The 13501-nt window shown below is 34.3% G+C and overlaps 1 protein-coding gene and 1 non-coding gene across 4 annotated transcripts in view; both read right to left on the reverse strand.

Moving 5' to 3' along the window:
• LOC139693408 (lachesin-like) overlaps nucleotides 1-13501 on the reverse strand; it is a 30696-nt gene that overhangs the window by 6276 nt on the left and 10919 nt on the right. Inside the window, exons 1-5 of one of the 3 annotated variants that reach the window (XM_071591539.1) lie at nucleotides 9932-9991; nucleotides 9448-9689; nucleotides 8019-8275; nucleotides 7155-7418; nucleotides 5551-5690 (exon numbers count right to left, since the gene is read on the reverse strand). In XM_071591539.1, coding sequence (XP_071447640.1) covers nucleotides 5551-5690; nucleotides 7155-7418; nucleotides 8019-8275; nucleotides 9448-9689; nucleotides 9932-9974 — 946 coding nt within the window. In that variant the 5' untranslated portion in view covers nucleotides 9975-9991. Of the gene's footprint in view, nucleotides 1-5550; nucleotides 5691-7154; nucleotides 7419-8018; nucleotides 8276-9447; nucleotides 9704-9931; nucleotides 9992-13501 lie in introns of those variants that run through there. The other 2 variants (XM_071591540.1, XM_071591538.1) reach the window with 2 other exon arrangements.
• Nucleotides 505-577, reverse strand: TRNAS-GGA (transfer RNA serine (anticodon GGA)). The gene has a single exon. It is a non-coding gene; the product is annotated as a tRNA-Ser (tRNA).

A 13501-nucleotide genomic window follows, 5' to 3' on the forward strand; every position in this document is an offset into this window, starting at 1 on the left:
GGAACTTTAATTCACTTCAAAAATATTCCACAGACCAATCTCCAAATGACAACAATAGTACATGTAAGACGAGATGATCTGAGAATTATTAATATTTATAAGAGTTAATTATGGTGAATGACTCAAGGCATTACATTTATTTCTACTGGTGGAATTTTCTTCACAGTATTTTATGTATTATGAATGATTATAATTTTTGGCTGAACTGCAAAAAGAATCATTTAATATTTAAGCAAATTACATCACATCTACAAATAATGTGTCAACTGAAATTTAGGTACAAATAAGCTTTATATGCATACCAAACACCTGGGTTATGAAGTATGTTTGACTGTGGTTATGTTAACATAGTAAAACTACAGGTAAATAAAACAGTTTCTGGCATCACTTGGTGGTAAATCTTCGTATTGAAATTGAATATGAACAACTTCACTTTTCCAAATAGAAATTTTTTTATTTACTACCAAGGTTTCAATGCAACAATTTCAGAGTGTAAAAATCGTTTGCCTTGACCAGGATTTGAACCCGGATCCCTCAATGTCCAGTCGAGTGCTTTAGCCATTTAAGCTATCAAGGCATCCTCTTAAACTCTGAAATTTTAGGGCTTTAAAGATAGCGATAGCTTAAGTGTTTAAAAGTTGGCTTTAACCTCAGGGGTTGTGGCGCATAACACACGACTACGAATGCCTGTGACATTGTACAAACGGTATTTGGTCACAACATCTTGTTCTTTCAAAGCCCCTGAAATTTCAACATTTAACAGGATGCCTCAATAGCTTAACTGGCTAAAGCATTCAGCCGAACATTGAGGAATTTGGTTTTGTATCCCGGTCCAGGCGAAGGATTTTTTACACTCTGAAATTGTTGTATTAATACGCATATTAGCGGATGACTCCATTTAAAAGTTACTGTTGCGGTATCTCCTGCAGTTTCTTTGGAATTTACCAAGGTTTTGTCATGGTATAACATCATCAGGTAAAAATACAGGACAAACACCATGTTAGTGGTGTTTGACCAATAATACAGGTCAAACACCATGATGGTGTTTGACCTGTATTTTTACCTGATGATGTTATACCATAACAAAACCTAGGTAGTAAATTAAAATAAATTTATAAGTGGAAAAGCCAAGTTGTTGATATTCAATTTCAAAACTAGAGATATTAAGGTGATCCACAATTATAAAAACTTGAAACATTTGATAGGTAGGGGAGAGGAACTTGGTGGTGGGCAAAGGAAGGGGTAAGAACAAGGATGGATACTATGGTTTAAGAATAAGGATGATTGTGGGGTGAAAGCAATGGAGTATCACAGGAGATATGGTCTAATCATATGGACACTTGGTTTAAATACCACAACAAATGTAGGTATAGGTAAGGCACAGATTTAGGGACAGCATAATTAATTTGGACATTTTCCCAAGAGCAAATGCAGAACCAGACATGAGTATTTGAATAGGTGATGGAATGCAGAAGACTGGATAGCGGAGTGGACACTGGGCAATGGAGGGATAGATAGGAAAAGGATAGGCATGTTGGATGGAATGAAGGGAGGAAGAATGTACAGTGGAACCTAGCACAAGCAGAATTTGCTGAGGAATCTTTCTTGTTAAGCAAAATACTTGTTAAACGAACCAAATTTTTCAATTTAATAAATTTAAAATACGATAATGGGATCCATGCCATAAAAATAAATGTGCAAGGTACAAATAAAATTATATACACATTAAATGTAAAATTGATTTGAAGAAAACAACAAAGTGATTGAAACAAAATGATTAGTTAATTATTTACAATACATTCCTGATCCTTTTTTACTAGAAAGCTGTCTTGACATTTGTTTCTGCCAATGCTTCAAAATTTTGTAAAAATGCAGTATTGCATTATCATTAAATAAATTTGCCGTTTGCATAGGCACTGCATTATTAGGGTGATTCTTCTCAATGTATGATGCAACAGTTTCTCATCACCTCCACATAAAATTTAGCCAGCTCTTCTGGACTTCATACTTCTTGAAGGCTCACAGAGTTTCTGAATGGTAAACAAGCAGGGGTTTGATTTTCAAATTGCCAATTACATTGGCACAAAATAGCAGTATGAGATGGTCTTTCATTGTCTTGTGGCCAGGCAATGCATTCCCCTCTGCTGTTATATAGGATCACTCCGGCACTTTTTTCACTAGAGACCCATTTCATCACAATTAAAAACCTGCTCTGGCGGGTAACCCTCACAATCTGTGAGTTTACTGAAGGTGCCAATGAAGTTCTCCGCTGCCTTTGAATCTTGCTGCTTCGCCATGCCTCTCAATGCTGTGGATGCTGATTCTTCTCTTCTAAATACTCTCTTCTTGAACCAACCACAGCTTTCCTTAAATACTTCTTTTTTGGCCATTGATAATCCTGGTAACTTCTTAATACAATCAGAGAAAATCACTTTTGTTTTCTCAGAAATGATCTCCTGGTTAATAGCATTGCCTTGCAATTGCTTCTTGTTTACCCAGGTGAAAAGCAACCTTTCAACATCATTGAGAGTATATAACTGCTGCACAGATATTCTCATCACTCCCTTTGAAGCATCTTTCTTCTTAATTTTGCCCTTGTTCTTGATGATAAAGCAAATTGTTGATGTCGTCTGATTTTACGAGTGTGCTAGTTCACCCACACTCACACCTTGCTTTTCAATGATTTCACTTTTAATTTCTATCGTTATTTTTAGTCTCTCCACGTGTCCTCTTGTGGCTTTTTTTCAGAGATTTTTTTAACAATGCACAAATTATTATTAAGCTTTGAACAAAAAAATCACAATTAATATGTCTGAGCACAAGTGTTGAAAAATGTGACAACTAGCGACATTAAAATGCTAGTGGAACAAGTGCTAACCACGTCCTAAGGCAGCAGGCACACAATAATTTCCGGAATCCCCCTCTCCTCATCATTTGACAAGCTGCCTGTAACTCAAGCCCCTCTAGGACTGTGCAAAACTTCACTGTTATTAATATTTAGTGAATTATTCACTGTTCTAGCATATCAAATCATTTCTAAGTAGATTTTTTAACTGCAAATGCAAAATTGATTGCATACACACAAAGTTGCTGGAATAATAAAGTCCAACACCAGGGAATATTGAAAATTTTGATAGTTTGCATATAATATCAAGCATGAAAGAGGGTGAACTATGATTGTTGACATTTTCAGTAAGATTTCTGATAAAAATATGCTATTTCAGAAAATTACACATCTAGTGCTTGGGTAAACTCTGCCCATGGCTGCGAGATTACATTCACTACAAAGGTACTTCAAATTGTGCATAATAAAAAGAGTTTTCATATTAGTTTGGAAATAAAACACTGAATTATATTTAATAGGTGTAGCCTCCTGTAGCATGCTGCTTCTGAGACAAGGAAAGCACATAATATAAGATATTGTGACATGAATTGTAGTAGTAGTAGTATTTAGGGGAGGCGACCGACAGCCGAGGTCATTTGCACCATTAGGGATGGACGGGAAAGGATGAAGGGTGGAGAGAAACCCGGCATTGGCATTAGCCTCCTCTTTACGAAAGGCGCCAAGGGGTCCACAGCTTAACATCCCATCCGACGGACGGTGCACTCACTCAAAGTGCCCTCCACAAAGCACCTCAAGTAGGTATTGAGATACCTCTGAAAAATATTCAACACCGCCGGGATTTGAACCCGGGCCCTCTGGATGGGAAGCCAGTACAATAGCCACTGCACCATCTCGATCCCCATGTCATGAATATGCACATGCTATCACGAGATGAGTTTAACTATTTTTTAATATCTACTACGGAGATGAATGGAAAATATAACTGTAGCACTGTACCACAAACTGGCCTCAAACTCAACAATAAACCCTAAATTGACTGATATGTATGGTCGATTAATTAGACAATCAAGAATCATTCACATGCTATCACGAGATGAGTTTAACTATTTTTTAATATCTACTACGGAGATGAATGGAAAATATAACTGTAGCACTGTACCACAAACTGGCCTCAAACTAAACAATAAACCCTAAATTGACTGATATGTATGGTCGATTAATTAGACAATCAAGAATCATTCATTACTCAATTCATTGGAAAAAAATCTGCTTCCCACATCGCTATACCACTGTGAAAAATTGGTTTGAGATGGTGAACACAACTGAAAGATAACAGTGAAAACTTGCCAAGTTTGAGTGCACATGGGAAGATGACTGCCTAGAATACATTATCAATATAGAAACGAACCCAATTCAATAATTTAAGCTTAAATCTTATTTTTTGTACTCATAGAAATGCTACATGGACTATTTGTTCTTGTGTTAATGAGAAACAAAGTACAAGGGATGCAATGCTGTTGAAATTGATGAAAATTGTTTGGCACTACGTCCAAGAGTTGGTGAAAAAATCAAATAAAAAAATTTTGGCAGACATCAGTAGCAAGAGGAAGACAGCATGGACAGAAAGAGCACAGAAGAGAGGGCAAAATTATGCAGTGAATACTTCGGCGAAATCAATGCTGAAGACATTAAGTTTGGATTATTGCTCAAAAGATTCAATGATGAGAATACTAAGACACGAGCAACCTGGAAGAAAGCCTACTGTTGGGGGACAAATGGGGAATTATGAAGAAAAGAAGATGGCTTTGAATAATTTTTTTTAAGATAATGGAAAGAACTGGGAGAATGGAGGTGTGGATAATGCAAATGCATATGTTTGTCTGACTAGAAGTAAGTGTTGGAATGAAGGAATACTTTAAATACTTTTCTAATTTTGATAATAAGTTGTTCTTTGCTAAGCATTTAAATTCATCATTTTTCAGTTTTTAACCCCAAGATTTTAGATGCTGTGAAAGAGTTCCAACTGATTTTTGTAGAAACATATATGATGCATTAAAAAATTCCGTGTTTCAAGTTAATTAATTATTTAATTCCTTCGAATTCTTTACCCTTTGTTACTATTTAAATCCCTACCCTCCCTTTCTCCTTCCATGGACTTGAAAAGACCAAGCACTTATCCCTAGTTTTTAACACCTGAATGCTACGTAATCCCAAACTACTCCCACCCTCTCTTCCTCCCATTATATATCCAGTATGTATAAAGATGAGATGGTGAGAAAAGAAAATAAACACACTTGAAAATAACGTGTGTAAATTGAAACCTGTAGAGACATAGTAATCAAATGTTTGGAATATTACAAAGTGATTTATTTACAACATGTCCAAATTCCACAAAGCAAATTCACTGAAAATCTCCTATATCAGTAATTTTGTTTTGGATATAATGACAGCTATTATTACTTAACACAAACAGAAAAATAGGATACATGCACAGAAATACTCTCTTGTGACAAAAAAACAAATCAATGAAAATATCTAAGCCTTTTGAAATATGAGATAACTTTCTTTCAATGGAAAAGGAGTCTATTTTTTTAGCAGTACTGAACACATGAGATGAGCACTAAGTTCAATGAAAAAATATTTTTTTCATCCCCATCTAATAGAATATTTTTTATTTCATTTAAATGGCTTGAGAATGAACTTACCAAAGAGCTCAACATTTGCTTCAGCTGTGCCAAGCCTATTAGTGGCTTTGCATATGTACTTTCCATATTGACGCTTTTCAATTGTGATGACACGAATTGTAGTATCTGTGTACTCATCAGCAGTGGCAAAGTTGGAAATACTATGGGAATAAACAATGATAAAATATTATCAGCCATACTGAAAATTTCAAACATAATGACTAGTTATGACAAGATTTACCATGAAATAACTCAATTACTCATACAAAACAACATATGGGATTCTGAAATTTCAATAAAAATGGCTATCTTACAAAGTAGGAACAAATGATAGGGAAAAACCTCAAGATATTTTAGTCTAACCATAAGCCACAATTGCTAGTACAATAAAAGTAGCATACTACTTTCCAATTTTTAACCAGGCTAAAAGAATAAGAAGACCCTCAACTTAGATAAATATCTCATCCCAGGAAAAATTAACAATTATTGGAAATACATTCCCTTTATAATATTTACAGCATATGCTAGCCAAGGGTATTGGCCAGAAGCAAGTGCTGCTCCTAAATTAGAATATGCAGAGTAGCATAGCTGTCTCCAACAAATTGCTTTAAAGTACATTTATTCATACTCATCTATAAAACAAAATATAAAGGAATGATATATCCAGAGGTTAATTCATGCTTTTTTCCTGGAACAAGTAATATGCATTGAAATAGGATTAGCAACTTCCTTACTTCAATTTGCCATGATGATACCATGAATACAACAAAGCAATTTTTTACATATTTATTTAAGGAAAACAAAATAAAATTAGACAAAGGTTATCACCTTTTATGAGCATAAGAGCCTCCCACAAAATAACAGACAGTATGAAGGACACAAAATTTTAGTTTTAAACAATGTTTACAAGCACACTCGAGAACAGAGTGGCATGACAGTTCCTTCTATTTTTTCTACAGGTAGTTTGAAAGTTAATGATATCATACTAATATGCAATAGTGCTGATGAGTATGCAACACAGAGGGGAGGATTATAGCTATTATAAAGAAGTGATTAATGTGATGGCATAATGCCTTCACTGAGTGCTGTATATCACCATGGGATGCCAATTAGAGCATTTGGATTTCTATTAACTTGGAAAGATGGCGACTAAGTATACGAGTTGGTTGATGACTTGAAACATTCATGTGGCATGGTCATTAATTTCAATCTGAAAAAATAATCATACTTCTGTTAAAAGGTAGATATTTCAACAGGCAGACTGACCTTAATATCAAGATGGGTATTCATAAAATATTATTTTAATGGGTTCTTATTCCTGCTGAAATCACTAAGTGCATTGATTAGCTAAGTTCACTGGTTTCATAAATGAATGTGATTTTTATATCACAAATATAAATACGCCAATATTCAGAGTGATAGAAAAATGTAAGCATTACATGCATTTAACATGAGTTTCAAGAAATTCAATAGTATTTTGGTTTGGGTTTAAACCCAATTAGTCTTTGGCTTTATTCCTTAAATTTTAGGTCAACTGGTTCCCACTATATATCTATGGCCAATATGACTTTTGCAAACATGCCTAGTATGCCAAATAGCAGTACAATTGCCTAGTATTTACAAACCTGTAATGCTGATTATTTGAAAGAACAACATTATCTTTCATCCACACTAAAGCAGGAGGAGGATAGGCAATCACATGGCACTCCAAATCCATGTCATACTGCAATGCTTGTCCCAATCGTGGTCGTGGAACAGTGATTACAGGTTTAAACTCAACTTCCACAGCAATATTACGGCGAGCTCCTTTTCCAACTCCATTTTCAGCAACACAGTAGTATGTTCCCCTGTCCTCCTTTTGCACATTGGTAATATTTAAGATATTCCCTCTAGAATTTCAATAAATAATTTAAATTAAAACTCATTACATTTAAAAATATTCTATTTCAAATTTTAAACAAATTTCCAAATCATTATAGGCTGTCCTGCCAGTGGCGAATCAATCAGACAAAGTATTTCTTTCACTTTATATTATACTTAAAGCCACATTATATATATGATGCTCCCAAGTATTGGAAATATTTGTGCAAGCTTGAGCTGGAATTTAAAATGGCAAATAATAATATCATGAGAAAGGATTAACATCAATATTTGATAATTTGAAATCAATCAAAACAAATGATAAATGTTTATGGAACATAAATGATACCTCCAAATGTACACACAGTATATGAGCATGTGTTTCAATCCACTTGAAAACAACATTCTTTTACATGACTCACATCTCACTCATTACCATTGGTTCAAAATGTGCTCAAACGGTAATCAATAAATTCAACTGCAAACTATGGAATGAATTATTCAACAATAAAAAATACTATTTCCTTCATATTTACAGTTACACCAGGGTAATTTACACATTTCACACTATAACATTCATTGCATCTATGTGTAACAAATTGGAATACAATATGAGTTCATAAACACACCTGAAAATAGATGCTCCAGTAGACAACACTGCATTATTTTCCCGACGCCACGAAATGCGAGGGTATGGGTAACCAAATGCATAACACTCAAGCTGGACATCATCACCTTCACCAACAACCAAGGAGCTAGTGGAATTGGCAGCAATAGTAGGAGGCCTTCTCACCAGCAAATCCACATTGGCTGTTATTCCATCATTAACAGATAAGAGTACTTGACAATTGTACACTCCAGCATCTGTTTCCTGAATATCCTTGATCTGGGAAGCAAAAGATCCGGGTTCAAAGCTAATGACATCCTCCAATGACAACTTTAAGTGAAATTATCTAAAAAGATTGAGCATCTCTTCACAATGAATAACTGCTTGTAGCACTATTCAACTTTATAAAAGGGGTAAGATTAGTTATTCATTATGTTCAACTTCAACCACAACATGCCTGAAGCTACTCAATTTGATCTCTAAGTTCTACAGATTTGATTCCCAAGAATAGATGTGGACCTCATGACATCAAATTAAGGTTATCATTATTTTAATATTCATAAAGACAAAATAATAAGCTATAAATATTCACCAACTAACAATTGTTACAGTTTCTCAATATGAACTAGTCTCTATTTTTTGGACCAGTACAAATTTAAAATAAATAAATTATTCACCAACTAAAAATTATTATGTTTTCTCAATATGAACTGGTCTCTACTTTTGGATCAATACAAATTGAAAAGAAATTGAAGGGAGAAAGAACTGGATTAAACACCATTAACAGGACCATAACACTCACTATTCAGTGTAAGAGCAAACACTTCACATAGCATTGAATATCAACACAGAGATCTATTTCAATGAAAGCATAAATGTGTTGCTCGGGTAGGGATTATGTTAAACAGGATGGTAAAAGAGAAAATATGAAATGAACTTCATTATTTGGTTGAATTGGAAGTATCTACAACTGAAACGACCACAAATTAAATAAGAAATACATTTTCTTAGATGTATTGTAACAATTCTAATGGGTTCACAACATAATGAGGTTAAAAGGATCTTGAAACGTGGAGTCGATAGATTAAAAAACCATTTTAAACAATGATATAACTATACATAACCATTCAAAACCGAGGAATGAATTCTTACAACTACTTTGTTTCTTTGAGTAATTGTAATAACGGCAACAATCGTCCACATTACAAAATATTGTATGATGTAAGAAGGAAATTTAATTTTAGAAAGGGTATTATAATTCTACCTAATACCAACTGACTAAATTAACAAATTTTGAATCAAATTGCACGCTTCGATGGTTTAAACCATTTTCTCCAAACAAAAATATCATATTACAACATCAGTGTATATACTCTTTCCGATTCTTTTGAAAATATAATTTGCTTCGTAATATAAAAACGAAACTGGAAATCAACTAGTTTGAATCTTACCTGAAGTTTATAAGTTGATGATCGGGAATCGTAAGTAATAGAAAACCTGTTATCTGGAAAAATAAGAGATGTCCCACTTGAAATCGGTAATGGTGTACTGATGCCTGTGCTATCTATCTTCATCCATATCACCGGATACTTCTCGGCATACTGAACAGAGCACTCCAGGTCAACAACACCGCCAATATCTTTTATTTGCTCTTGAGATATGTATGATATCGTAGGAGTTCTTTGGCATTTTGCTGTAATTAAAAACCTAAGTAAGTAGATAAGCGTGACAAAAGGAATTGAGTTTATCTGTCAACACAGGAATATTATTGTCTATTCCGAGTCTCAAATTATTCCGGGTGGTCCACACGACTATTTCATCACGAATTATTATGCCGTTCATTTTGAGAAATGCTTGGTAACAGCTTTTATTTATCATCCAAACCAGAAAATTGATTGCTCTCATTAAATATGCGAGAAGCAAAATACCACTTACCAAAAGCAAACAACAGAATTGTAAACCAAATATATATCAACATTTTGTCCAGCAAAACGAAAGCCAGTGGCATTCACGATTAACAAATGAAGACAAATTACCACACTGCCAATTGGATGCTAGAAAAAAGTTTGTTTTCGTTCACGAGTAAGATTAATGAACTTTTTTTTGGAATATATATGGGTAAAATACTACAACAATTTTATGAGAGTATACTGCCAACAAAGGAGCTTTATAAATCATTAAATGTTACAGATGACGTGATATGTTCAGTAATTGAGAGATTGTGTCGGGTGCAAACCATTCATTTTTACGCAAGGACTGTGTCAAGGTCACCAGCAGTAAGAGATAAAGGTGTGGGCAGGTAAACAATGGGGTTTTAATGTTATATTATCCAAGCTACTGCTGTGATTTAAATGAACTATCAAAGAAATAAAGTAATGGAAGTTTCAAGTATCTTAAATAAGTACGTGCTGAAACTTTCGTTGGACTTCTCATTCTATACAATTCCCATTGCTACTGGAAACTCATTCGCCTCGTGAATAGCATTTATGAATGTATTCGGCTGCTAAGAGATCAGCTGCTAAATCTCACACGATACAAACAAGACATCAATTATGCATCTAAGGTGTACTTTACCGAATCTAAAACGCGAATAATTGCCCTTGTGACCTTTGATTGCCATGGAAAATCAGAAGAAAATATGATAGTTAGTAGGGTCAATTTGCACCTTTTCGATAGTCTCCCTCAAAATCTGCGTTCGAACATTTATGTTTATACCAGTGGGATAATTGCTACCATACATAGTCCTACTGTCAGTACCGACGATTCTCATTTAATTCCTACTTGTGTTAGGGACAGGCTAGAGAGTCAGTGGAAAAACGTAAATAAGTATAATTTAATCAATATACATTGAACAACAATCAAGCATTTCACTTAGCATAGTTAAACCAACCTTTAGAGAGATAACAGTGGTGGGTGAGGTCAACGAATGCTTTGTTACACGATAAACATTTTAGACAGATACACTTTACCATTTGAAAACAGATTTACACGGTAAGTAAATATTTATTGTTAGATTGTGGTAAATACTAAACTAATATACGAATAGTATGGACACCTTCTTATTATATTGTAAGAGAAGGAATTGTGAGAGGAATAGAAAAAAGTTGTATAAAAGATTGAACTGTCTTCGAAATTCTAGAATTCCAACTGATTAACTAATGATTCAAGAAAAGTCAGGAGAAAGTACAAATTGACATTAATTTACATGAAAGTTGACTGTCACTTGACTTAAATGGCATGATATAAAATAAGATATTTTGAAATATTAAGGGAGAGTCGAGAATTGCAGATACACAACTAAAGGTATACGTTCGTCGATCCGCCACGTATTCAATTTCATTTCTTTTGAAAGTGTCCGCTAGAATAACTACAACTTCATTCCTAAGTGTCCCAGGTTTGAAGCTGAAAATTCCCAAAAATCTTATTTCTGGCATTTCATTAACGTTGAAGGTGATTTAAAAAATGTTAAAAACAAACAAAGATGAGGAGTTAAAACTTCCTGTAACTATTTATATTCCCTATTTAAAAAACTATTTATATTCCCTGCCAAAAACTTATGCTAGGTTCGACGAAACCATTTGCGAAATTTCTTTCCGTTAGAATAAAATGTGAAACCGTTCCTCTTACTGCTTTTCAGTTCCTTTTATTCAGTTTCTCTCTCGCATTAGAGTACGAAAGAATGCTCTTGACATAAAAAACTTGCTATGAGGCAAAAAGGCTAATGATTCTATTTTCCCATTTCTTCCTCACGTCTTTCGAATGCTAGCAAAGTTGAAAATCTGTTGAATTTTTAAGTAATAGCATAGATTTGGAGACCGCAACACATTTAGTAGATAATTTTATGCTGGGGGGACAGCAGCTATGCGAAAATAGTATCAGGAATATAATATATTCAACGTGAATTTGTTTAAAATAAAAAATATTCACAAAGTTGGGTTTTCCCTTCTCCATGGATCTGTCCGTGTCAGCAAGGAATTCAAGGATTTTCGCTTAGGTTGTAAGTATTTGTAAATGCTCCTACAGCTTATTACCTTAATTCCAAAGACTGATTACTATTGTGCACCGAAATTAGTATATTAAATGACGATCTCAATCATACCTCTTCACAAAAGGTGAACGCTATTCATTTCCCCAGAATTTTTTTTTATTTAAAAATGAATCCATCGATTTTCGTGAATAAATTTATCAAAGTAGCCCGTGTTTTTCTTCTCATTCATTGTAGAAATTCTCGGTACTTACACTTAGTCTCAATAGCTCCATTCAGGATCATTTAGGGACGTATGGCAGGTGGTGAGAGTCCTATTTGTAGTAATACACATATTTTAAACGGTGGATTAATTTGATTTATTCTCCATTAATTTTTTAAAGTAGAAACTCACATCTTCCTGCATTTTAATTTCGTTATACTTGATTCCACTTGCAGACTGGAAACACCCACTGCACGTTCTTTTATACAGATACAATAAAACTGAAGAATGCGAGTCAATCATTTTTTCCATAGCACGATATACCTGTAAAACGTAACCTAAACGTATGCAGGTGAATCAGAGTTTTAAGGGCAGGGCAGTAATAGACACTAATATGATACGAGACTTAACGGTCTAGAAAAGGCGCCTCAATAATTTCTGTAAATTCTTCAGAACCTACTAAATGTCTAAAATGAGATTTTTAAATTCAAGTGAAAGTTTTATTAGAATGAAAAGTATTAGCTGTGAAAGCCTGATGCTAACTCAAATTGTTATTATTTTTAAGAGGCTGAAATCATCATTTTCATGAAGAGCGATATATATATATATATATATATATATATATATATATATATATATATATATATATATATATATATATATATATATATATATATACATACTCGTATGTATATATATATATATATATATTCCATCATGTTTATCTTGGGAATGATAATTGAGGTGGTTTCCCGTTGCCTTCCTCAATAGTGTTTTTAACGTGACACCATCACTTACTGGCCGCCCCACTGGGGTCAGACGCCATTGCAGCCCCCTCACTGAGGAACAGACGCTGCGTGGACTACCTTTCGTCTGGCTCCTAACCTTCGACCTATCTGGCATGGGTGACCCTACCAGGAGCAATAATTATTACTCCCGCCAGCACAGCTCTAGGGGTCATTGGAACGCAAAAGCCCTTCCACCACGTCAAGGTTGTAGTCTGAGGAGGGGATATATATAGTATATATTTATCTTCGAAATGGAACGCTCTTCGGCGGCGCACATTTATATATAAACACAGACGTAGATTTTTAAAACATAGAAACACAAAGAAAGGACACTCACCTATGTAGTTTCTTTGTGTTTCTATGTTTTAAAAATCTACTTTGTGTTTTTACATCTATTGTAATTAATGAAAGAAGGCTATATTTATTATGAATATTCTGGTAGTAACGGTCGCTGCGAGTTACCTTCATGCGCGCCGACGGTACCTGTTCGCGGCAGCTTCGATTCCAGTCTCCCGCAGAGAAGACTGGAA

Source organism: Hetaerina americana, unplaced genomic scaffold (assembly GCF_022747635.1).
Source record: "Hetaerina americana unplaced genomic scaffold, ioHetAmer1.1.p SCAF_49, whole genome shotgun sequence".
Lineage (NCBI taxonomy): Eukaryota > Metazoa > Arthropoda > Insecta > Odonata > Calopterygidae > Hetaerina > Hetaerina americana.